Below are 27,798 nucleotides of genomic sequence, written 5' to 3' on the forward strand. Positions count from 1 at the left end.
TTTGACAAAGTATTTACTTTGACCCTTTGACAAAAATATCAAAATATCAAAAAATTTGAACCAACCGTTTAATCAGAAAAATTACACTGGTTATATAGCAGTTTGACAAAAGCTTAATTTGATCATTGAGAAGCTTAATATTCCTGTAACAACACAACGTCATTAAAACATTCTGCTGATTTTACAGAGTTATCTCCCTGTAGTGTTAGGTACCACCTTAACCGGACATCTTTATGAGAGGTTGTTTTTGTCTCAGGATTTTTTTTTAACATTTTTAGAAAAGAAACATCTTTCAATACCAGAGAAGAACAGTGATATTTTTTTTAAGGAAACTCTATGTTGAATTTATTTCCCTGCTGAAACAAATGAATGTTATTTTGTTATTCAATAAATAAAAAACCAAACAAATTATCAAAAAATAAAACAACCATGCCCCTATCCAATAAAGATGAATGGCTGGTGCCTACTGCCTTATACAAATATTGCTTGAACATTTTTTGACAAAAAACAGACAGTTCATCAAGGTAAACCGCCTTGCAGTCTAGATATATTTAATAATAATCTCTCAATCACAGTTACTGTTCATCACAAAACATAATATGATATTAAAACAAGCATACATAAGAATAAATAAAACTTAACAAATAATAGCATAAAATTTAACCTAGCAGATCATCAAGGTCACTTTGACCTAATTTTTTAGTAGGTTGTGTTTGTGTAAATTGCTGTGATCCCATTGGCTGTAAACCAAATGAATTTTGACCATTCATTGAATTGATTGGTTGATTGTTAAACATTGCACTTCCTCCCATAGTCTGTCCACTATATCCCATAATCCCTGTTTGCATGTTTGGCATTCCAGGAGATTGAAACTGCCCGTAAGTATTTGAACTAGAATTAAAATTACCACCATATGCATTTACATTTCCACCCATCATTGAATTTTGAGGATTATAATTCATATTGTTTGGATTGGTTTGTCTGGCGGGTGATGACATTTGGTTAATAGTAGGTTTCGGTTGTCCTGACGTTGGCAGTAAACTGTCAAATGCTGAAAGATCCATTTTTTGTGTTGTCTGTTGACCTTGCCCTCCAAACTGACCACTACTTCCCCGACCTTGACCTACTGAAGGAGTCATATTACCCATCATTCCACCACCTGTATAATTCGGCCTATTACCACTTTGTCCAGCTACACTATAATTTGAAGTCACTGAACCAGTTGTATTATAATTAGATGAACTTTGACCCATTTGTTGATAATTTGAAACAGTTTTAGGAGATGTTTGCATTCCCCTTAAGTTAGCATTCATTAATGAAGATGTCAGATCTTTAACTTGATTGGTCGGTTTGGGCGTCTGCTGTCTACTTTGGGCAGGTTTATCTGTTGTCATGGTAAGTGGTGTTTGTGCCTTAAAGTTTCTTTGCTGTTCTTGTTCTTTGGCCAATCTTTGCTTTTCTTCCATTGAAAGTACCTATAATTACATTAGATGTATGTTTCATTATAATACGTTATTCTGATTGGCTAATTGCACATCACATGTTATTCCGTAAGCAGTTGCATGAGACAATAACATTTCATTCATGATGACACGAGGTCCCACAATAAAGTGCACAGGTGAATTTAAAAATTTTACTTCATGAAAATCGTGTTTTTATAATCTTAGCTTAAAAATGTAATTATAAGTATTGAATGCTTCTTTTTGTAACTTTATAGGGTTGTAAAAGCGTTGACCGTGCGTACATTTTTAGAATGAAGCGCTTCCGCGCTTCATAAAAAATGTACTTCGGTCAACGCTTTTACACCCCAATAAATTTACAAAAAGAAGCATTCAATTCTTAAGTAAATTATATGTTAGTTTAATAACATGTCAATAAAACTTTAGTACAATTTATATGAATGAACTGTTGACAAACAGATATGTCTCATATGTGTAAAATGTAAAGTTGCAAAAGGCAGGGCCTAATTATCTGAATGCAATGAGATAAGCCAACTGAAATATAACAACCTTCCTTCAAAAAAGAAAACTGGATCTGTTTCACACAAATGTCATGCAAACAAGCATTGGTATTTTTAGTGTAAAGACTATATTTGAGAAAATGTTTTTTTTTATAAAAATGAGAACTCAGCAATATGTTTTCCCATTACAGGTTCCTTATATGTATTCATATTATTTTCCATATGCTTGTTTAAATAAAGAACTTGGCTTGTAATACAAGAACCAGTTCACATAATACAGATTTTGAATTTCTTGAGTTTTAAATGATGATAAGATAGAAAAAGACAAATAATATTTTAAATCAAAGAGAACAACTTCATTCTTCATGCAGTATGTGCTTTTTACAAAATTAATATTCAGCTACTTAAACAAGCATACTGTGTAAGCTGCTCTTTTATAAAATCAAATAGTATCTGCAGAAAATTATAAAGTTCAAAACATAAAGCTAGTCAATAAAGATATTTGCTAATATTCTTTTACAAATAACTTGTAGACACATCAAGATAAGGTTTGCCTTAGGACCCATATACACAAAGATTGAGTGTACATATAAGGCTATATGGGTGAACAGTGTATAATTCAGTATGCCAAATGCCATTGTAAATATTTTCGTTGAGATAAAAAAAAATATATATATATGTAATACCTTTCGATGTAGATTCAATCATGAATCACTATGTTACTTGCAGAAATAGAGATCTTATACATTAGGGTAATTTTGTGATGACCTTGTGCCATGATTATCAATGATGATGAATAGTCTATCCTATCAGATACAACTTTATAAAATCATCAGTTTTCTTGTAGGTTCTCAGTTCCTTGTTACTTAGCCATAAGACTACTTAACAAAGATTTTAAAATACCTGCTTCTTATTCCGTTTATAATATTTCTTTTCAACCAAATCACCAGTAGAACTCACTTATTCATAAAAGTTCAAACAATAGGTTTAATTCAAAATAAGTGTGTCTGTATATACATAGGCCTTTTCTAAATCTGTAACAACACTTATCCATCATTAATTTTTAAAAATATAAGCACTTCCAAATAAAAATAAAACGCATATAGTTATTACCCTTTATAAAGCAGTCTTCTATCAAAATTGAAAACAAGATCTAATAATTTGTTGACAAAGTTCATGACATGATATTGGGTCATCAGAATATGACCCTGAAGCAGGTATTTTAAAATCTTTGTTAAGTAGTCTTATGGCCAAGTAACAAAGAACTGAGATCTTCTGTTCAGCTTTGAGGTATTAAGCTAGATATTCAATAATTAAACAGTAGTTTATACAGTGTAAAAAGAAAGCAGAATAAATAAATTTCAAAAAATAAAACACAAACATTTCACCAAACTTTTAGAACAAGAACTATCTCACCCTGCTCCTAATAACTCTGTCCTGATCCTATGATAAAACAACAGAGGGAAACTTAAAAAAAACAAAGGTGTTAAACACTTTCTTTTCCTATAATTAATTATCTCCATATGTTTGTTAAACTTATAAAGATACATCATATTAAATTTGGTTAGAATGAATAAAATTTCTGGATATTTATGAAATATATGCTACTGGGCATTTAATCAACATCCATGACAAATTTCTCTATGTAAGCTTTATCAGTGAAGCTCTAAAGATTATATCTAAACTATGAATGCAGGAATTATTTCATACTATTATTAATTTTCAAACCTTAGCTGACTGTGGAGATGGAGATGAAGATGATGGTGGTTTGGGTGAGTTAGATCTACTATCTACCGGTGAGGCTGTAGAAGAGTTGTCTCCCCCTCCTCCAGCTTTGGCATTCATTAATCCACTCATACCAAATCCACTGAGGAATTTATCCATCTGAAAATTAAACATTTCCTTAGTAAATCCTACAACTTCAGAGATAGCAGTAACTCATCTAAACAAAAAATGATCTCTCTGAACTAAACTGTTTAATCATAAAATCAGAAAATGCACTGTTTTAGAGTTACCTCCCCTTAAAATGCCAAATGAAAAAAAAGTTGAAAACAACCAAAAATAATCAATTTTTGCAAATATGTTAATATTTATCACTTATATTCTTATAAATTGGTACTTTTAAATGAAAATTCATATTAAATATCTGCATTGATGCATCAAATTTTGCCAACTTGATAGAAAATCTGGACCTTTGGTTTCCCGTTTTTTACAATCCAAGATGGAGGAAGACACCGATACCCCTCTTAATAACATTTTTGTATGGTTTCATTAGTGAATATTTGTATGACCTTGTACTTATTTTCACTTTAAGTTTTTGGTGATGTCTGTGTTGCTGAGTTTCTGGTGATGTCTGTGTTGCTGAATCTCTATTTTGTATTTTGTGTACTTTCATTTGTCTGTTGGTCTTTTTTTCACTTGTCAGTTTATTTTAAACTTATGAGTTGGAATATGCCGCTCGTATCTTTTGCCTCTTTTTCAAATGAGATATGAAATTTTGTAGGATATTATGACAAAATGTTGTTTATTTCATGGGACAATTTATAGCATGGTTGAACTACAGTAAGTCCAGCATTATGCCATGTATTATAATTACCATAGATTGAGGTCCTTTACCAACATTACCAACTAGCTGTTGTTGTTCTTTACCAGTCAGTTGGGTGATTTCTACAGTACTGAAACAATAATTGTCATGAAATAAATATCTAGCTTCTATCTTTTCTACAGTAATGAAACAATAATTGTCATGAAATAAATATCTAGCTTCTATCTTTTCTACAGTACTGAAATAATAATAGTAATGAAATAAATATCTAGCTTCTATCTTTTCTACAGTACTGAAACAATAATAGTAATCAAATAAATATCTAGCTTCTATCTTTTCTACAGTACTGAAATAATAATAGTAATGAAATAAATATCTAGCTTCTATCTTTTCTACAGAACTGAAACAATAATAGTAATGAAATAAATATCTAGCTTCTATCTTTTCTACAGTACTGAAACAATAATTGTCATGAAATAAATATCTAGCTTCTATCTTTTCTACAGTAATGAAACAATAATTGTCATGAAATAAATATCTAGCTTCTATCTTTTCTACAGTACTGAAATAATAATAGTAATGAAATAAATATCTAGCTTCTATCTTTTCTACAGTACTGAAACAATAATAGTAATCAAATAAATATCTAGCTTCTATCTTTTCTACAGTACTGAAATAATAATAGTAATGAAATAAATATCTAGCTTCTATCTTTTCTACAGAACTGAAACAATAATAGTAATGAAATAAATATCTAGCTTCTATCTTTTCTACAGTACTGAAACAATAATAGTAATGAAATAAATATCTAGCTTCTATCTTTTCTACAGTACTGAAATAATAATATAGTAATGAAATAAATATCTAGCTTCTATCTTTTCTACATTACTGAAACAATAATAGTAATGAAATAAATATCTAGATTCTATCTTTTCTACAGTACTGAAACAATAATAGTAATGAAATAAATATCTAGCTTCTATCTTTTCTACAGTACTGAAACAATAATAGTAATCAAATAAATATCTAGCTTCTATCTTTTATGTGTTTTTTATCTAACTACATGCATGATATGTTGGTAAAAGCAAGTGATCAAGGTTCTTCATTTTTTAAATCATTCCCATCCATCTTCAATTAAAAAAACGCAACAAAATTTCCAGCGTGTATAAACATGTTATGTTTTATTTCCACAGCTATAATCTTATAACAACCAGCACATGTACAAGATCATTCTAATGGCTACAAGATAATGATGTGTTTTTACATTGATACAAAAAGTCCAATCTTAATTGTGGAATAAGTATTCTATATCCAACAGCAATCTTATTTCATTCTTTTTTTTTGCAGGATTTTGAAGAAAAAAAAGACCCCTCAAGGTAACATATAAAGTGGGACTTGATTTGATGGTCACACATATCAGTTTATTAACTGAACCAACACATTGCTTTAAACTTACTTTGCTACCATAAAATCATAAAGTGATGCATTCAAATCCTCAAATACAATATTGATATGTCCTAAATCATGAACAATATAAAATAAGTATAGCCACAGGTGTAAAATACTAAATTTTCTCGCTACATTGAAGACCTGTTGGTGACCTTCTGCTGTTGTTTTATTATTTGGTCGGGTTGTTGTCTCTTTGACACATTCCCCATTTCCATTCTCAATTTTATAAAACATCTGTGACAGAACTGTGTACCCTGTCACCTCACACAAGAGAAAACATTTGGCTCCAAAACAATAGACCTAAAAGACAACACTATTTCACTTCATAACTTATAACTACATTGTATTAAAATATTAGCTTGTGACAAAGTTTAACAAAGTTGTTTGTTAGCATGCATGCATGAGTGAATGTTTTAATAAAATAAATGTAATACATATAATACAGTAGTCTTTTGACCAAATAATTGGTGGACCTCACATTTCCAGTTAAGATTTGTCAGCCAGAATTTAATCAGCTTTGTAAGTTATTTCTTTAAACATCTTTTGAACCTTGTAGTGTTTCTTACATGTACCACAGAAACTAGAACTTTCCATTCTATTTTAATACATAAAGGGTTCAATTTCCTTTATTTTTTTCCATTTTTCTGCCTGGTTTACAAAAACTGTAATATGGATGGAACTGGATGTTGCATTCACTCTTACATGTACTTGCAAATAAAACAAGTGAAACTGCGAGCTACTGCTCACTGATGATACCCCCACCGCAAGTGGATATTATAAATAGTGTAAAAATATGCGAGTGTTCGGTAAACAGGAAGTTGTCAAGTGATGAATCTGAAAACGCATCACACGGTATAGCTGACTTATATAAATCCTGAAACCAAATTTCAGAAATCCTTGTATTGTAGTTCCTGAGAAAAATGTGACGAAAATTTTCAACTTGGCTCTCATGTGTAAAATCATACAAGTGTTCGGTAAACAGGAAGTTGTCAAGTGATCAATCTGAAAACGCATCACACGGTATAAATGACTAAGATAAACCCTGAAACCAAATTTCAGAAATCCTTGTATTGTAGTTCCTGAGAAAAATGTGACGAAAAATATTCATGGGACGGACTGATGGACTGACGGACGGACGGACAGACGGACTGACAGACAGAGGTAAAACAGTATACCCCCCTTTTTTGAAAGCGGGGGTATAATTAAGAAGTCAATGTACAATTCTGGTTATTAATAAATATCTGTTATAGTTAGTCGTGAAGAAGAAAGTTGTATGAACCACAGGTACTTGTAGATACATATAGGTCAACCAGAAAAAAATCTCAAATACTGTTTGTCAGTAACTTGGGGTACTCCCACTCAGGGGCACCCAAAGGGTATCCTATCCACAAGTACCTGGGGTATGCACCAAATGTGAGCTATGAACACAAAGCATTTTAAATAGGACTATCTACCCACTAACAGATTACCTTTTCATACTCTGTAGTATTTGTTCTTCATTTTCACTAAACAAGATAGAAGTAACACACATAGTTTCTGGAGTGCAAATTAGTGAAAGTAGTGTTCAATTTGGACTATTTGAAAAGCTTCTGTTGATTGATTTTTGTGTAAATAATTCAGAAAATCCATAATTTGTTATTAGGATATCCATCAATCATTAAGGACTCCTGAAATATTTCAGAACCTAAATAAAAGAACAGAGTTTCAATGTCCCCCAGTTTGTACATATTTAGTTTATCCAAGCTTCAAGGGTTATCACTAAATAAAACACTTTTTTGTGTGCTTTAAAATATCTAAAAGTATCTCAGAGAAATGAAAGCTTCAAAGCAAATGCAATGATATTTCTGTTATAATTGAATTTACCAAGTGGCATAACTCATTACAAATATTAGATCAGCACTTATTTCCGAAAGTGTCAGTTATATTTTTAGCTATGATATAATTTTTATAAAATTCTGCAAAGAATTATACACATGACAGTGACAGCACTATCAACACAATTTTACATATTATCAATATAGCAAAGGGACCTAACTCTTAAAAAATAATTGTTGGGCATTAATTTTTAATTTGTCAGGAACATTGATGATATAAACCTGCAGAATTAATTTCATAAAGTTCTGACCAGAAATGTTCACAATGCAATTTTCCATATAATAAAAAAATATTTCCTAGCGGCATAACTCTTTTTAAAAATAATAGATGGGCACTGATTTTTGAACTTGTTAAAATCATGGATGATATAAACAAGTGTGCGCTTACTGAAATGTCACCTTCTTTACTAATCATTGATTTTTTTATTGATAGTCCTAAATATCACTATCCCTATGTTGAGCTCTCGGCGACAAAAGTCGAAGGCTCAACAAAAATATGGCAATAATTGTACACATTAAAGGGCTCATAAGGCTATTTTCAATATGATAAATATTTCTAATAATATGAAGTATATTGAATACCTATGTTCTTTTTTCATTTGGTCCAACTGTTCAAGTTTATTTCTATGTTCTTGTTCCACTTTTGTCATCATTTCTTTAATTACACCAAAAAATGCATTAAACTGCAAAACATACATGTAAAATTTTTATTATAGTTTTTCTATGACAACAACTCTATATGATAATAGACTATATCTAAATAGGGTCATCATATTGATTGATTGTTAGTTGTTTGACGTCCAGTGGAGGGTCATCAGAGTAAAACTGTATAATGTTAGATCAAAGTTTTAGTGCCAATGACACAATAGTTACATGTTTGACGTCCAGTGGAGGGTCATCAGAGTAAAACTGTATAATGTTAGATCAAAGTATTGGTGCCAATGACACAATAGTAACATGTTTGACGTCCAGTGGAGGGTCATTAGAGTAAAACTGTATAATGTTAGATCAAAGTATTGGTGCTAATGACACAATAGTAACATGTTTGAATTTTCTTTGAATGTGGCAGCTTATGGTAATGCTGTTACCCTATTGCTACTTTATGCTTTATATGAACAGATTAATTCAACCCCATCTAAAATCACAGAGGGGACACAGAAAAACATGGTATCAAGGAACAGAATAATTAACAGAATGTTGGACAGTATAGACAGAGTTTGCGAAAATTGTCAGTCCTCAGGATTTAACCACCAAAATTTTGCATAGGACTGACACAATTTTAGTATTTTTCAATAGAATTAAAAGTGAGAACCAGCAGATTTTCTTCATGGACCACCAGGGGGAAAAAGATTTTGAGAACTCTGTATAGACAGAGATTTTTATAACTTTCAATGTTTATGAAGCTTTATACCAATTCAATATTACCCTTACCTCTTAATAGATGCAGAACTGTCCCTCTTAGGTTTCTTACGATATTTTTTTTACGTTTACTGTCACAAAATGCTTTTTCCTTTCTCTCACTATTTTAATTAATTAATAATAAACATACCTGCGACAGATTTATATTATTATCTATACTGAGTGGTATCAGGAAGGGCAAGACTTTAGAAGCCATTATGTCTTTTGTTATCCCCAACTTAGCATGAGTCATGGTAACCTGATAAATGCCTGAAATCAGTATTTTTATATGGTTAATAAACTTCTTAACAGTGTAAAATATCCTTTCTTAATAACTACAGCTGATATTTATTTGGTGGAAAACGTGTGTCTTTTCTGTTGATTAATTCAAAGTCAAATGGTTTTGTTCAAACTTTAATATTTTATGAATACCAGTTTCTATTTTGACACATGTGCCCACCATCAATACATGACAACATTTTATGCAGTAAATTTATGTTTTGAAAATTTCTCTCAATCAGTTTATCTTAATTGCATAATGATTTATATTTACTGTTTATGCAAAGTTTATTTTAGATGTTGTCAGTTTCAAGCAGTATTTATGCAAATAAAGTAGCACATGTTTATGAAAAAAAAAAATTGTATGTTTTTGTCAATAATCCTCAAGTAAAACTGGTTTATCATATATTTCTGCTACAATAATTGTTTATCTATGTTCCAGACTGTATGAGTATTTGGACCGTACGCGTACGGTCTGGACCGTATGCGTACTTTTTCAAAATACTCATACGGTCGGACTGTATGCGTACGGTCTGACTAATATTAAAAAAGATGGTCAGGTTTATTAGATACAAATTCATATAGCAGATCAACATAACTTAACTATCAAATTAATATAAAAAAGTTTAATTTTAACTTTTTTTTAAATTCACGCTAATTAAATCTGTTAATCTCTTGTATCAAGCATGTCGATCAGTAATATATTAATTGAATTATGATCACTAAAATTGAAGATATCGGAAGTAAATATCATGTGGGAGGTGAAATATTTAGCAACTTAAACACAAAATGCAAATGCAAAAGAACATGCATAAACTGCATACATGAAAATGTAAAACATATTACGTTACTTGAATTGTGTCATCTTGGGCGATATTACCAACATAGGATTCAGATTTACAATTGAACAAAATTTTAATACGTATACGTATATGTGTTTTTGTTAATTATCTTCAAGTAAAACTAGTTCATCAGATAGTTCTACTTTTTTTACTATTTAAATGATGCCAAAGGGAGATAAATCATAATTTAGAATAATAAGTTTACCTAATATACTCATTAAAACAGCTGGTTCTTTGGAAGGTACTTGAGGAAGGAATGGTAGTATATCATCTAACACAGTCCATTTATCCATGTATTCTAACAGTTTACCTACACATAATAGACAATGAACTCTAATCTACAATGAAAAGGATTGCCATCTGAATATGCATTATTATATCATACCATATAAAAGATAACATCATATGATAAATGCTGAACAAAGTATATTGAAATAATCTATTCAATTGTAGAAAAGAGAAAAAAATTCAAGCACAATTATTAAGAGATAAAAAATTTGTCCATGTTACAGCAGCTTAATAATGATTGGTCATATTGTATATGCAACAATATAAGACTTTCCCCCAAACAGGTTTGCAAGTATTCTTTTCAAATGATTTTAAAACAAGTTAATTAATTTCTGTGTCTTTTGTTTCTTGAGGAAATTTGTCTCATTGCCAATCATAACAGATCTTCTTTATATTCTAATATCTGTTGTTTTTTTTTTAATGTTTTACCAATATTTTTAAATCCTGAATCAAGGCGTTCTCCTCAGTGCTATTCCAGAAAAAATGTATGGGGGTGGGGGTTGGAAGGCACATTGTAGTACTAATACATGGGTGATGGGTATCAGAGCAACTTTTCACACTATAATGCACTATAATTCTCAATTACAATTGTCTGGGTGGCAGGTGCTGACAAAAACTGCCTTCCAACCCCCCATAATTTTTTTTCTGGAATAGCCCTCAGAAATATAAATTAAAACACCTTTTTTTATATATAGCTCTTTATAAAATTTGAATTGAATTCACAATGGTTTGTCAAAGTTATCATATAAATTTATTCACTGTAATAAAATGTCCAAAATGCAAATGCTGAAAAATATCAAAAATTGAGTCTTACTTACATGTACTGCTATACTTATAATTTACCTTAAGTGTTGATGTTCCTAAACAAATCTTTTTAATCCTTGGCAATATGTGGGACTTCAGTGAAGAGAAGTCTATTAACTCAGCAAATGTTGGAATGATGTTTAAACAAATTTCCTGTAAAATAATACTGATTTAGAATATTTCTCCATACCTCTAACATCATCTTAAACCAAAACATAAATGCATAAAAGAGCATAAAACTGGATATTTTCCTATTACCTAGGGACAAGCTTTAAGTATTGGCATGTTTGTTCTTTGTAAAAAAAAAGAGTTTAACTGTTGCTTATTTGAAAACCCTGATAATTTATCACTATTATTTTATAATTTCGATATTGCTGATTTGGTGTTTAGTGAACAAATATTTCTTGTAGGTTATGGATTATTCTATGTTCCAATTTCAAATTGAAACCTTTTGAAAACTCTTTGATATATAACAATGTCAGCGCCAACTTTGAAAAAGAATGTGTGTGTCTTTTTATGTTATAATGTTACACAACAGTATCAGGTTAGGGTGAAGATTACCACCTGTTAACGGTTAAACCTGCTGCATTTTTATGCACCTGTCCTAAGTCGGTGCCTGTTATTCATTAGTTATCTTTTGTTGGTGTGGTTCATAGGTGTTTGTTGTTTTTTATATAGATTAGTCTGTTGATTTTCCTGTTTTAATGGGTTTCAGTTGTCATTTTGAGGTCCTTTATAGCGTGCTGTTTGGTGTGAGCCAAGACTCAGTTTTGGAGATCGTACTTTAACTTTAAATTACTTACTTTTTATACATGACTCATTGACGCTTATATCACATCTTCTTATTCCTTTACATTTTTAATAGTCTTCAAAGAGAGACAACTGTTATATTTTTCTTATGTAATTATTTCTCAATTAACATACTTCTTTTCTAATGAAAGATAAAACTCTGTTACATGATACATACAGGACCAACAACAGTTAATGAAACATTGCCAAATAAGTACATTTAATAATTACAAATCTTAGCAATAGTTTGAAAAACTAAGGATAATTATGTTTTATGAAGTTACCTGTAACTGTGGACTATTCTGATCTAAAGCCTGATAAATCATTGGCAGAACATGGTTTCTAATCTCTGATTGAGGAGTTTTCTTTAATAATAGGTTCATATTTTGCATAAACAGGAGTAATATCTGCAAATAGATTTAAAACATAAAATAAGTACAAATCTGATTGAATAAAAAAAATAAATTTTATAACGTAACTTCAAGTAAAAAAATAACTATACAGATTTAAAAACGTTTGTTTGGCAGTCCCAGATATGTCACTTTGAACTTTGTGCTGGAATAATGTAATAACAAAATAAAATGTTCTGTAATTGTTATTAAAAAGCTTTTGAATCTTGTTGCTACAGTGACTTCCACTTCTATTTTTAAATTATATATACTTATCACTTGCCTTTTGCATCTCTCATTTAACTGTTCTTTAGATTCAACTTTACAAATTTATATTTTATCTGTTTTCCAAATGTTTACCTTTAATTTTAAAATGACAAGAATTATTGACTGAATGACACTGCTACTGTAACTGATGATTGTATAACATGTGATTTAGTCTGGGACAGGTTTTAGTGTTTTTGTGATGTGGTTTGGTTTGTACAAAGTCTTTTTTGAGAAGCACAAGATTTTTTATAACACGAAAACAAATATTCAGGAAACGATTCTGTACTATGTCAACAACTTCCTTGAACTTTACCCCCCCCCCCCCAAAAAAAAAAAGGTGTGCTGTTAAAAGAAAATATGCAAATCAGTGGCAGAGCCATACATACCAACAGTAACTTAAAAGATAAACACACCTGAATTGGTTCCTTGATTTTAAACATAGGTTTAAGTTCTGGAAATATAAACATCATGTATTCTTTTTCTGTCACTTGCTCTGCCATTAGTAAGATACTGGGTAAGACAAATGGAATCATATCTGCATTCACACATTCTTTAGTTAACGCTGGTAATATTCGCTGTAAATTTACTCTCTGAAGAAAATAACAAGAAAGTTTCATTAGTTTGTTTAAATTTTAAATTCTTAACATTAATTCTTAATAAATATCAGGTGACCGAATTCTATCAGTATATACAGTTAACCTTTCCTCTTTTAAACATCAGAAAAACATTTCGTCTTATAAAAAAAAAGGTTTCTTTTATCACATTAAGCATCAAAATTTCTACATGAAATCAACACTCCATCACAAGTTTCAAGAAAGTATCATTTTCATACACAAAAAAACTTAAAACAATTTATCAAAATCGCCCAAAAAGGTGAGCAATATATATTAAGGGGGCTCCTGGGTATAAATCAATTTTTTTTTCTAATATAGGATTTCGCTATATTTTTCTCTAAATAAACTTTATCCTATACCTAATAGAAAAATAAAATAAAAATATGGGGTCACCGTTCATTTAAGCTCAAAATCTGCTATCGAAAAAAGCATGCATTTTTGTTTAGATACTTTTTTTCTGTTGAACTAATAGGAGAAAAAAAGGTAAAATCGAAATAAAAAAGGACCTAATATAAGAAATTGCTTAAATTTTACAATTGTTTAGTTTAAGTGCAGCTTATTGGAAGAAAATAATAAAAAATAAATGTCACCGATGAGTTTAAAAAGATATTTCAATTTTAATGCCAAAAAATGTCATTTTTTTCACCAAAGGGAGATAATTTGGAGCTTTTTCAATGATATCAAAATTTTAAAAATCATTTGGGGCTAAAACGCCTTGATTTTTTGGGTTGATTTTTGAACCATGTCATAATGTTACAACTAATGATGTAATGAATAAAATTTGTTATAAAAAAAAAGGTTAAATATTTGCTGATTTTTTTTGTACCCACGAGCCTCCTTAAGGGGTTAAGACGTGTAAGTTTCTATGACATAAAAATCAAGTTAAAATGAAATTTTTACATTTATCTGAAGAAACATGACATTCTTTTAATTACATGTGGTTTAAATTATTAAAAAAAAGAGAAATCATGTAATTTGCTGACAAAAATGGTAAACCACAATGTGTAACTTTGATTACATAATGTATTTCTGTTAGAGGTCAATGATACATGTAGTAAGGAAAACTACTATACTGTTGTTTTTTTCTACCTAAATTTCCTTTTCAATCATGTCTTTGAACCCCAGCTGTCATTTCTAACTAACTTTGACTCTATTAGCACTTTTAAGTTATTTCAAAAAATTCAATGTGCACAATATTCTTAAAGAAGGGATGTTAACGAGTACTTGGGTATCCCTCTGTAGAACCAAGTCTTAAATGTCTTGCATACCAAGATATTACCTAATTTAGTTTCTTGTTAGAATGTTGTTGTCTTCTTTCAATAAAATTGGTTGAGAGGGTCTAGCAGTAAATTTAATATTAATCTATGATTAATCAATACTGAAATATGTTTCTAATATCTGCACTTAATTGTCATTTAAAATTCCTCCAAAAAGATGTGGGTTATTCAGAGCAGCTTTCCTAGGGTTGACATTTTTGGCTTAATGTGTATTATCCATTCCTTCACATCAAATATTTTTCGTCTGCATGACTATAAGTTAAGTTACAAAAGTGAATAACTGCAGCTAAAAGTTGCTACAATTATACTGAAAATTCAGAAAGTATTGCAAGATTTTAATATAATCTATGAATAATGCAATTGTATGAGGTATTACAATTATAAGAACTCACATGCTGAATAATGATACACAGTGGCGGATCTAGAAATTTTCATGAGTGGGGGCCCACTGACTGATCCGAAGAGGGAGCCCGCTTCAGTGATTCCCTATATAAGCAACCAAATTTTTTTCCCCAAAAAAGGGGGGGGGCGGGCCTCCTGCCCCCCCCCCTGAATCTGCCTCTGATACATATATTTGTAAGTCGATTTTCTTGAAATTGCAATAATAAATCTCAAATTTTTATCCATTCTTCAAAAATAAAAAAATGCATGCCAAAATTTCTGAATTAACAGTACCGGTATTTATAAAATTCTAATATCCATAAAAAGGACCTCAGATTATGGAGAACAGTGTCCTCGACATGAACTTGACTTTGCAAGAAATATCACTTTGCTATTATATTTGATAGACAATAAGAAGTATTCTGGTTGCAGTATTAACTTAACCTAATTATCAGAAAGATCTATAATGCATTTGTAACAGGTAAAAGGAAAAGTAACCCACTTGATTTTGTTCCTTTTTACAACAAAAATCATAACTAATTCTAACTACAGCATGTACAGTATTAAACAAAGTTACAATTGTATTGCAAATATGACAAATAGGACCATATATTGAGTAATATAATGATGCTATCTGGTGCAGTTTTTGAAAAATGAGTTTTGAATAAAGTGACCTGAAACTTGTCATTTTTTTTGCCTCAAAAAAGAAATCACAATAATTATTTGAATTCAGTTATACCTTTGGCAGTTTTTCTATAATTTTAGGTAATCCTTTGAAGAAGTGTGATTTCTGCAGATTGTCTCTTTGGAACAAAGTATCCATAAACTGTAATGTCATAGAACCAACATCCTCAAAATATGGAATCTAAAAGTAATCCAATCTATCCTATTAATTATCATGACAATGATTTAAAGTTATACTACTACAATAAATATCCATTCTCTAGCAAATCATCCATGCAATATCATTTATAGCATGAAACTAATATGAATCAAATAAATGAAATACAGAATTCTTTAAAGACATAAATAATAAATTATTTATAGTATAATGTGTGAGTTCATGGTTTAGGGGGATTTTTTAATCTCAGAATTCAAGTTTTTTCCAATTATTTTTGTAAGTTTTACTTTATTTCAAATGTGATTTACGGTATATGATTTTTTTCATCAAATATTTATGATTTTAACATTTCCTTTTACAGTGCAGAAAGACTAATGTAAAAATCTGTTAAAGTAAGTGCACAGGTGAATGAGATGGCAGTATCAATTTGCAGTTCTTAAAACATACAAAACTTGATTTCACTATCTGTAAACATCCTTTGATAAGGTATTATTTAATTTATGTTTGACTTGTATCTATACATTTTTTGTCCGCAAATTTAATACTGATATCATTGAAGTGCTTTTGCTAAAGGATTTTTACATTCCTTTTGATGTAGCTTTTGTTAATCTACAGATCATCATAAACAAGAGGCTGTCACAACGACAGCAAACCGGATTTTTTAACATTTATTTGTGTCCTGGCAATATCACAAGAACCATTACTGATGAATGGTGAAAGTGAAAATCGTCAATATCAAATTTGACCTCCATTTTGTCATCAGTATCAACATATCAAAATTTGAAAAGCTTAGATTGAATGGTTAATGAGTAAATGCAACAACATGAATGGAAACACCATTTTTCGATCTTTCAAGTACCATAACTCCTGAACGTTAAAAGTCAAAATTGTCATTATTGAACTTGACCTCTATTTTGTTATCAGTGACAACATATAAAAATTTCAAAAGCTTTGATTGAATGGTTCATGAGAAAATGCAAGGACACGACTGGAAACACCATTTTTCAATCTTTCAAGAACCATAACTCCTGAACGTTAAAAGTCAAAATTGTCATTATTGAACTTGATCTACATTTTGTCATCAGTAACAACATATTAAAATTTGGGAAGCTTTGGTATAACAGTTAATGCTTAAATGCACGGACACGACTGGAAACTCCATTTTTCAATCTTTCAAGAACCATAACTCCTGAACGTTAAAAGTCAAAATCGCCATTATTGAACTTGACCTTCATTTAGTAGTCAGTAACAATATATTAAAATTTTAAAAGCTTTTGTTGAACGGTTCATGAGTTAATGCATGGACAACATTTGATTGCCGCCTGCCCGCCCGCCGTACATCCCCAAATCAATAATCGACATTTTTGTCACATAAATCCGGTTAAAAAGTAGTTGCATAGAGTACTCGCAATATTAGTGCATAGTAATCAAATTATAAGTGTTAAGATTCCTCCATATTAGTAAACCTTCCAAAACATGTTAATCAATTTTCTTGAAATTGGTCAGTTCAATTATGATTTTTACTTAACCTATTTTACCAACTATCGTAACCAATATCACTCAGTATTAACAGATAACTATATGCACCTTTACTACAGTTTTGCTTATGTTTTCAAATTCAAATATTAAATAGATATGCTCGAGTTCTTTTTTTAACAATTCATACTTTTTCATTACTGTAGCTGATTTTAAACTTGATATTTATAAGCCTTGATAAGATGTGGACATTTGATGACCAAATGTCTCTTTTAAAATGTTCTACATTGTTTTATAGCCACTGTCTCTCTGTTATATACCCCTTATATTCATGTTCAGTACTAACTTTTTTTAACATGTAAGCTCTAAGCTCTTGTGCTCAAGAAGAGGTACTATACTTGTATATTTGTAAGTAATTCAATAAATGAATATATATAAAACAAAAATAAAGTGCATATGTCACAAAAACATCAACACATCAATATAGTAAAAGTACAAAAGTACATGTACTTGAAAGATACAGCAAAATGGAATTATAATCATCAAGCAACTTTTGCATTTATATACATATGTGTAACTCTGTTGTCTATATACACTAGGTAAGTACCTTGGTCAGTTGGTCAGAATCTGGCCTGACAGATGGCTCTGTATTCAATAATAATTTAACATACTCATGTAACTCTACTGGGACATTACCCAGCAATGATGATCTAAACTTTCTCAGCTGAAAAATAAACCATATTAACTTTTAAAATCTTTTGCCTTTATGAAAACATAGTGATAAAGCTTCTGCTCATTAAAGGCTTTTAACATTAATTTCATTTCATGCATCTTAGGTCAATTTTGGTTATAATTGCTTCCAAGTCTAATTCATTTCAGTTTATGATTTTTTTAAACATAATTATATTACAGATAGTAATATATCTTATTAATTTGGTTTGCATATCCTGAAATGTGAAACAAAATTGTGATTCTCTGTTAGCTATTTGTTAGGTCAACTGGTAATGAATACCATGTCTTAATTAACCGATTTTTAATTAAGTATGACAGATACTGACCTCTTCAGAATATTTCTTGAACATGGAGAGTTGATTATTACACTCATACAGAGGTTTCCCATAGTTAAAGATAGCATGGATAAGTACTCCTATAGAAAACATGTCTGATCCTCTACAACAGGTCATAGTTAGGGCAAACTCTGGGGCAAGGTAATCTAAACAGGGCTGGATCATTGAGGGGAAATCTGGATCCCATTCTCTGTAGGGGAAGGTTGGCTCAGCATTGGCAAACTGTAAAGACAAATAAATAATTAGTGAGAAGTTTTAAATTCAAAAATGCTACATTTGTTTTACATATTAAACAAAACTTTGTGTCAACAGGATGCTCTGCACTGCACACACTCTCACATTTTCATGTTCAGTGAACTGCAAAATCTGGATCTCAAACAAATATTGTACATGTACATATTTTTCAATAGGGCTCTTCATGGTTAGTTCGACCATATTGGATAGGGGGCAGATTTTCATAATCATGATAATGGAGGTAAAAATGGTGTGAAAAATACGGGAACACATCCATTAAAATAGAGCAGTTGCTTAGAAACATGCATAGGATTTCCCACACTTTCATACTATTCTACCTCTTTCAAAAAATCTGCCCCCTATGCAATATGACTGAACTAACCGTGGAGAGCCCTATTCCCTTGGTAATATTTAATGGCATATTCCCCTTTCTTTCAAGTGATGATGCAGTGGTTCTAATTCCAATTTACAACTATCTGTATTTATAAAAATGGTCATACATGAAACTGTAATATTTAAGTTCCTCGAAAATATGACATAAAACATCATCCATTAGTTTTTGTTTCCTATCGCAATTTTTAAATAAAATTGCTTACAACCGCTTTATTTGGACTAAGGTGGATAGTTGTCTTATTGGCAATCCTACCACATCACATATTTGGACTTTGGTGGATAGTTGTCTTTTTGGCAATCCTACCGCATCACATATTTGGACTTTGGTGGATAGTTGTCTTATTGGCAATCCTACCACATCACTTTTAGTCCAGTCAATCTAGCATAAATTTGACCCTAACCCGTAAGTAATTGCAACAGAAGATTTTTAAGTTTTAATCTTTAGCATTATACCCCAAATATACACAGAAAAAAGTCCCATAAAATCTAACTTGAGGAAGACTAAAAAAAATCACCCTTTAAAATTCCTATGGAGATTTGCATTGAAAATGGAGATAACTCTTGCAAAAAAGGCAGAAATATGAATAAAAATTGATACAAAATTATTACTTTACAGCTTCTATTAATCAGAATGTATTGATTTTTGATATTTTAGCGGTCTTTATACTATAACACACAACTCTAAAGGTATTTTCATATCTTTTATCAAGCTATAAACTATATTTGGTAATTCATTAGTTGACCATTTATTGAATTTTTTAACATGTCAAGATAAAGAATCTCAAATTTAATCAAAATAATTAAGCATGTATTTTTCTTTTTGTGGTTTAAAGTTTCTTTAGATAAGTAAGTTGCTGCAAAATATTAATATACAGATTTAGACAATACCAATTTTTCACATTATTTTTTTCAAAATGGTCACAAAGCTTCAGATTTGTAATTTCTTGAAAGAAAAATGCACAAAAAAAATAAAACTACCCATAACACTTTGGTTTTGTACATTTCTTGAGCAGAAGATTATACAATTTAGTCAATTGCAAACATATAACCCAATCATAGTGTCATACTTTGCATAAATTTCAAGAAAAACAACAAAAAACTGACAAAAAAAGGCTCATTTTTGAAAGAGTTATCTCCCCATCCAATGTTAATTTCTATAGGAAATTAAAAATTCTGATTTTGAGTTTTCCTCAATTTAGATTTTATAGGACTTTTTCATGTGTATACAAAGGGCATATAGCTATAGATTAGAACTGAAACATTTTCTGTTGCAATTAGTTTGAGGTTAAATCTTAGTTTGACTGGACTATTTATTTGGACTTTGGTGGATAGTTGTCTTATTGGCAATCCTACCACATCACTTTATTTGGACTTTGGTGGATAGTTGTCTTATTGGCAATCCTACCACATCACTTTATTTGGACTTTGGTGGATAGTTGTCTTATTGGCAATCCTACCACATCACTTTATTTGGACTTTGGTGGATAGTTGTCTTATTGGCAATCCTACCACATCACTTTATTTGGACTTTGGTGGATAGTTGTCTTATTGGCAATCCTACCACATCACTTTATTTGGACTTTGCTGGATAGTTGTCTCATTGGCAATCCTACCACATCACTTTATTATTATACACATCCATATCTGACTTCTTAAAAATACTCTCTTACAATTTTCTGATTTGAGTAATGAAAATCAATAGTAAGGAATCTCTATTAATAAAAACATATAAAAGAATGTGTCCATGGGACACAGATGCCCTCACTTGTAATGCTTAAATGGCAAATACAACATTTTTTTTCCATTTATTAAGGTAAGTAACTTGAGAACTTAGTGACGCCATCCAAATTTGAACTTGATCTTTATCAAGTGGTAATATACATTGTGTTAAACATTTTATTTTTAGAGAACGTAAAACAATTTTGGGGTTTATGTACAGACAAACAAGGTTAAACTTAATACCCCCTTTTCCTAGCATTGGCCAGCTTACAAATTCGGTCAGGTCTTTAAATATTCTACATGTTCTGTCCTTTAGTCCTTTTTTTAAACTTCCATTCTCATTTATAAAGTAGAAAGCATTTGCGAATTATTTTTTTTTACAGGAAAACAATGAACATTGATAACAAGCACTTGATAGTTTTTTTCTTCCATCATAAAAGAGCCTTATTCCAACCTGATCATTTAATTCCCACTAAGAAGAGCCAATGATAATCTTTAACTAGCTACTTACAGAGGGGTCAGATTGTTGATTACTATTGGGAATACAACAATCAAATCCTGCTATCTTCCATGATCCATTCTTGTTTATAATGATAGATTCTGGACATATATTACAATGAACCATCTTCACATCATTATGTAAAAACGCCAGTCCTTCTGCAAGCTGTAATATAAAAAAAGACACATTTAATTATGAAAGTCTTTTTAAAAATTCTGTGTCATGGACATTTATTCTGTCAAAATGACATTATTTTAAGAGCATGATATGCCATATTAGGTTCAATATCCAATGCATTAAAAATCAGCTTCATCATGTTCATGGAATCAATTATTTTCTCATATTTAACAGTTAAATTAAAAGTCTTTTTAAGAGTTATAATTAGGATGATTAAAACATACACAATGATAATCATCTGACCAAGATAAAAAGACTTTCTCTAACTCAATACAAAAGTCACAGATTTAGTTTTTTAAATTAAAACAACAATCAATTGTCATATAAATCATACATGTTCAAGATAATATAACATATGAAACCTGATACACCAGTCTTCAAGATTTTCTTTAAAGCAATTAAAAACCAAAAAATCATGTAAATAAAATTCAAATCATCTTAACCCCTATCAATGAAAAACTTAGCTCACCTGTAGCAAGCCATGTTTGATCTCAACCTCATACAATTTATAGTCTTTGAAGTCTGCAGGTAATGGAGTTGGCATATTATCATGCTTATTCAATACATTGGCTAAACAGGAGAACACTGGTTCTGTAGCAAAGGCTAAAGTTTCCCTGAAGAGATAAAACAGGAGTTTAAATAATAGAAGGGAAAGTTTGTTTAGATTTGACCAATAAACTACATAGATTTGACTTATTAAAATTATACAGTAACAATGAACATAAAGATTTTAATTAAGCAGGTACAATGTACATTCCAATAAAGACCAATGACTTCATGGTAAGTGGTATAAATTAGGACAAAATCGTTAACAGAAACCAAAAGTAACATTTCATTGTTTGTAAAATCAATTTAATTATGAACATGTCTATTTAAGAACACCATTTTACCTTGATTCTTCTAATGGATGTAAAACTGACAATATTTTAGGATGTCTCAATCTTGTCAGTTGTGATATGCCTTTCTTAAGTGTCTCTACAATCAGTTCTTTGTCTCTTCGAGAATATTTCTCCAGTAATTTTTTTTCAAATACAAAAACAGCAGCCTCCTGTTAACAAAAAAAGTTAAAATGTACCAGGAAAACTTATTCATATAAGTAAAATTTTAGATTTATTTTGTAAGAGCCACCATTACATGTAATTTGCTTGTCTCTGAAGCAAGTTTCCCTTTTGCTAAAGATCTATTAATAACTCACAATTACTAAAGTATCTTGTGTCATATTCTTTTAGTCATGCATGATTTTTTCATGCTTGAGATTCTCATGATTTTCAAGCACATGTATCTCTTTACCTAATAGGATCTGAGGGCTATTCCAGCATTGATTATATTGAGAAGACGGGGAGGGGAAGATTATTTAACAAAGATAACATTTACAATAGTAGGAAATATTAACCAAGTTTTATGCATGGTAGAATGATATGAAAAGTTCCTTCTAACTCCCTATTCATTTACACCTGTAATAGGTCGTACTTCGTGTACTTATAACCAACAAGCCTCAAAATATTTATAATGATGATGAAGATGAATTGTCTAGTTTCTTGTACACTAAGTTGTGACTGAACTTACCTGGTATATAAAAAAGATACACACTAAGTTTTAAGGTGCAGGCATCACTATCATTTTCAAAGCAGATGCATCATACATACATGAATTTTGTGGTTTAATTATATATTTGAAAAAAGGCAAAACAAGCTTTGTAACTCTTTGTCAATAAGTTTTTTTTTTATTTGATTAGTAATCAGTAGCGTGTGTATTTGCAACTTTTACATTTTTCATGAATAGTACCGTGCAGCTGTCTTTTTCATAGATGATATCACTGAAGGCATATCATCAGAACATTTGAAAGAAATGTTTTTTTTCATTTCAACAAACTTGATCAGTGTTAAATTAAATTTAATGTTTATAAAGATACATGTATATACATATCATGCATATGCTTAATGCAATTACATGTTTAGATGAAACTATTTCACAACTTCAAATTACAGTTTATTTGTTTGGGATTAATTTTTTTTAGTGTTAGAATTTTTGTATAAAGAAGTACATTTTGTAGATCAAAATTAACTTCCAGTCTTGCCTGTTTTCTCACCTGTTTGGTAGTTTTCTTGATAGCATTATAAATTTTCCAGACAAGCCCAGGACCACCACTGGCTATATGATTTAACACATCAAAATCTTTAGACAAGGGGTTTCCTGGTAAAGCACTAGTCACTGCACTCCTTAGTTTATTAAACATATCCATTGCTAATTTCTTTTGTATGTTGAAATGAGGATCATATGCTTCAATAAGTCCTAAAAATAAAATTATACACATACATGACATGTATATAAATGTATTTAAACAAACATAATCATGAATTGACAATGTACATATCTACCAAAACATTCAAGCACCAGGCCACATCATTTCCACACTTAGTTCTTGATTTGACCAGGATCAATGTTGTTGATCAGCACTTTTTTCTCTAAATACCATTGTTATAATTGTAAAGTGTGAAGGCTTCCTAAATCTTTCTTGCTTCTTTCTAAAAGTCATTTTTTATCATATCAAATATACATTTTTCAGTGAATATTACTATTTTGACAATCAAAAGTCAAGTTATTTTGACTAACTTTTAGCAAGAAACAATTTGTTATTCATTTATCATTTGTAGCAAAAAACTTTTGTTGAACTAGAACTTTAAGGCCCGACTTTTTTTATTATCTGTTTAACGAGATAATTTGTAAAAAAATAGGGTCGAGGGGACGAAAAAAAAAGAAAAAAAAAGTGCAAAATTGGTCCAGTCGACACTAAAAATAAAAATAAAACCAATCTAAGTGCCCTTTTTTTTTTTTTTTTTTTTTTTAAGAATTTATCAAAATACAAGAACAATGGAAGAAAACAGACCTCTAGATTGTGAGCTGGGCTACTAAAATTTTGATAAAATTTAGTTCAAAATACAAACATCATTTAGGAATAATTTGGTCTGGGCTACCAGCTTGAGTTTCCTAAGTTTTATTCCGGTGTAGGGTGCAAACGTGTACTGTAGGACGGGGAGGACAGGGGTAAGGGAGACAGGGAGAAAGGGGGTAGGAGAAAGGAGGAAGAGGGTGAGAGAAAGGAGAAAGGGGGTAGGAGAAAGGAGAGGAAGGCTGGGAGAAAGGAGAAAAAGTTGAAAAAAGAGAAAAAATAAAATATCTCTCCTTTTAAAAAATGATCTAATATTTCAAGAAAAAATATCAAAAGGAGATGTTTTATTCTAATGGGAAAAAGGAGAACAGGGGTAGGAGAAAGGAGAAACGGGGTGGGAGAAGGGAGAAGGGTACCCCCTGTCCTCCCCCTCCAGTAGGGTGCGAAAGTGAAAGGGGGTGAACATGAATAAAAAAAGTGGTTTTTCAAATGATTTGGTCCCATCCATACACAAAATTCAAAAAGCATTATTGATTTTAATTGATATCTTTGATACTATTTTAATATGCATACTACGATACTACTTCAAAGGAAAAATATAAACCCAAACTCTTCCAAAACGTTGACCGGCATGTCAGGTTCTACATCTGCCTCGTTGGTTATAATGCGGCTGATGCCAACATCTTCCGGTAACTCATTGGACAACATGACCCCGATTGCCTCATCTCTATTACACTTAACAAATTTGAGTGAACACGAACTTCTCTCTAGTGATCGGACTTAAAGTTTAATGTAAAAAAACGGTCCCTCCCCGGAAGTCGCCGTTTTGTTTGACCATGCGACAAGAGATAAATTAATAATCGCAGACCCGAACTCGTACTTTTTTTTTGTTTTGAGGATTTCGTTACAGTTGGCGGAAAAAATCAAAATAAAAGTAGGAAGCACTACTTTTATTTTTATTCTGAAATCGGACAATGTGGAGTCGGCGGATCTTGTTAAACAGATAATAAAAAAAGTCTGGCCTAAAGCCAACTTATCTGGAATCACAGGTACATTGTAACTTGCTTCTACTAACATCATAATAATGATAAGATTATCAATGTCTTAAAGACATAGTGTAAATTCTTTCTTATAAAACCATAGTTTATTTCTGTGTAACAAGCTTGTCCACATCTTGTACAAAATCTTCTAAATTTTCATTTGAAAAAAACTGAATACAATATGGCTAGGTTGCCATCTTTAAAATCAGGGTTGGTTAGGAACATGTAAAATTTTCATTGTTTGGTCTTAATCCAAGGGGGAAGTGAAATGAATTTCAAAGCATTTTCAATTATCTTAGCTATAATTTATAGATGTATAAAGAATTTATGAGTACTCTTCTTGAATATTACATGATTTTGAAAATTGAATTGAATGGCATGTATTATTATTCACATATATATCTCATATTAAGTTCTATTAACATGATTAAATTTCATGCATTACTGTTTTCTGTGTATAAATAAAAGTTTGTAAGATATATGTTTAATTACACATGGTGATGATCATTTTGTATGAATTCAATTCTTTGGTTTACATGTCATGTTTTAATAGAGACAATTATACCCTCATGCTTATTCTAAACTTTAATTAAGATAAAGACTTAAAAACTTAATAAAGAACAGACGCATTTGTTGGACATTGTTGGATGTATTGAGAGTCAACACTTCCCAGTAAAATATTGTCCTGTCACTTTTTCATTTAGAATATTTTCCTTACTTTAAAGGACATCTGTTTACATCTGTCATGTCTGTGGCCACAATTTTATAGGTGAATATTGTTAGGATGATATTTTCATAGGTTTATATTGTTCAGACAATATTTCATAAAAACATCATGTCCCTGGACACAATTCAATGAAGAACTTTTTTTAGTGGACATAATTTGATATTTTATTTACTAGTAGATAAGATTTTAAATAACGCAATTTTAAAAATAAACAAAATTTTTAAATGCGGTGACCCTGCAGATAGGGTGGACTTCCTGAAGAAGAAGAAGATAGCTGATAATATTTTATCCTTTTTAATGGAGGAGGGTGACATTTATAACCTTTGCCTGTAGTTTCTGGGAATACTTATGGTGACAATCATGACTTTATGACTTCAGAAAGCTGCCTGTGATGCTAACATGTATTGAGGGGTCCAGTCTACAACCTGAATCAATGAGATCATGTTAAATTTATAAATTCTCTCTGATCATCAACCTATATCATGACAGGCCAGAAGGAAGTACGGCAGTAGCAATATTCTAAGGATGAAGCTCCTAAAGATATATATATATATGTTGTTGTAGTGAACCTTTGACATGCATGAACCTATTATGAAAAGGAATATATAATTGACTTTTCTAAGTGAACTCTCCATCGCAAATTAATTTGGAATAATTTAGCCGACAAGAAACAACTTAAATTATTTAAATTACGCAATAAAGAGTCAAGCTTTTTATCTGACACTTATGAAATAGGTATATGTAATTAATTTATGTAGTGTGTGTATTTATACATCGAAGATTTGAGCACTTAGCACTGAAAGTATTATTCGATTTTTCTTGACGTTGTGGGGTGAGCCATCTTGAAATATAAAAGATGAACATTTTCGGAAACGACACCGCCTTTCCGGAAATATAGTCATTTTTTTTACTTCGTTTGTAGTTCAGTCTTTTGGTGTATACATTTGGTTGCCCAAAAGCTCTCCAGGTATAATATTTACAACTATACACATCATTTTTATCAATTTAATATTTAAGCCTTACATTCATGATTTTTTTGTTAGTTCAGTTGGTAGATCTATTGTCTTTTTAAAAACTGACTAACAACTGCAGTCACGGCTTTGATAGAGTGTGTAAATAATTGAGTTTGTCACTAAAAAAAAAGTATTTAGGCATGCATGTGTTTTACATGAAGGTTCTGAGACTGAACAGCTGTAGTGAACTCAACAATCCCTCAAAATGTAGACGGCGGGGGCTGCTATCAAATTAATGTGGTGGGAGTAAGATAATTTCAGCGTAAAAGTCATCATGCGGGTGACCAAAATTTCAGCTATCGACTGCAATCAAATGAATAACAAAATAAAGCACACTGTGCGATACTGTATACATCTAGAATCATTATGAGAAGAAAATTCTATTGAATTATTACAAACATATCTTGGGATAAGCCTGTATATAATGTTAACCGTGCGGTATTTATAAGTTTCTTTGAATTATTGTACATACGGGAAAAAATCGTATTCCATATCAGATGTTATTCTTTAGTTTTCTATGTTGTGTCTTTTTCTTTTAACCATTGCGTTGTTAGTTTATTCAAGGA

General features: G+C 30.7%; 1 protein-coding gene across 3 annotated transcripts; it reads right to left on the reverse strand.

Moving 5' to 3' along the window:
• Positions 1-27,062, reverse strand: LOC134685140 (SCY1-like protein 2). 3 transcript variants are annotated; one of them, XM_063544608.1, is made up of 19 exons: positions 26,993-27,062; positions 23,652-23,854; positions 22,453-22,610; positions 22,032-22,176; positions 21,398-21,550; positions 18,532-18,762; positions 18,081-18,197; positions 15,896-16,021; positions 13,298-13,474; positions 12,513-12,635; positions 11,479-11,592; positions 10,553-10,685; positions 9,378-9,496; positions 8,411-8,511; positions 7,424-7,459; positions 4,557-4,635; positions 3,689-3,844; positions 3,377-3,403; positions 1-1,475 (listed from the first exon to the last, which is right to left on the reverse strand). In XM_063544608.1, exons 2-19 carry the CDS (start codon positions 23,802-23,804, stop codon positions 660-662), a joined length of 2,964 nt encoding a protein of 987 aa, XP_063400678.1. In that variant the 5' UTR covers positions 23,805-23,854; positions 26,993-27,062; the 3' UTR covers positions 1-659. The 3 variants fall into 3 exon arrangements, with proteins under 3 accessions (XP_063400678.1, XP_063400681.1, XP_063400680.1); XM_063544611.1 differs by lacking the exon at positions 7,424-7,459; XM_063544610.1 differs by lacking the exon at positions 3,377-3,403.
• Positions 27,063-27,798: the final 736 nt, after the last annotated feature.

This window comes from Mytilus trossulus, chromosome 9 (assembly GCF_036588685.1).
Source record: "Mytilus trossulus isolate FHL-02 chromosome 9, PNRI_Mtr1.1.1.hap1, whole genome shotgun sequence".
Taxonomy (NCBI): Eukaryota; Metazoa; Mollusca; class Bivalvia; order Mytilida; family Mytilidae; genus Mytilus; species Mytilus trossulus.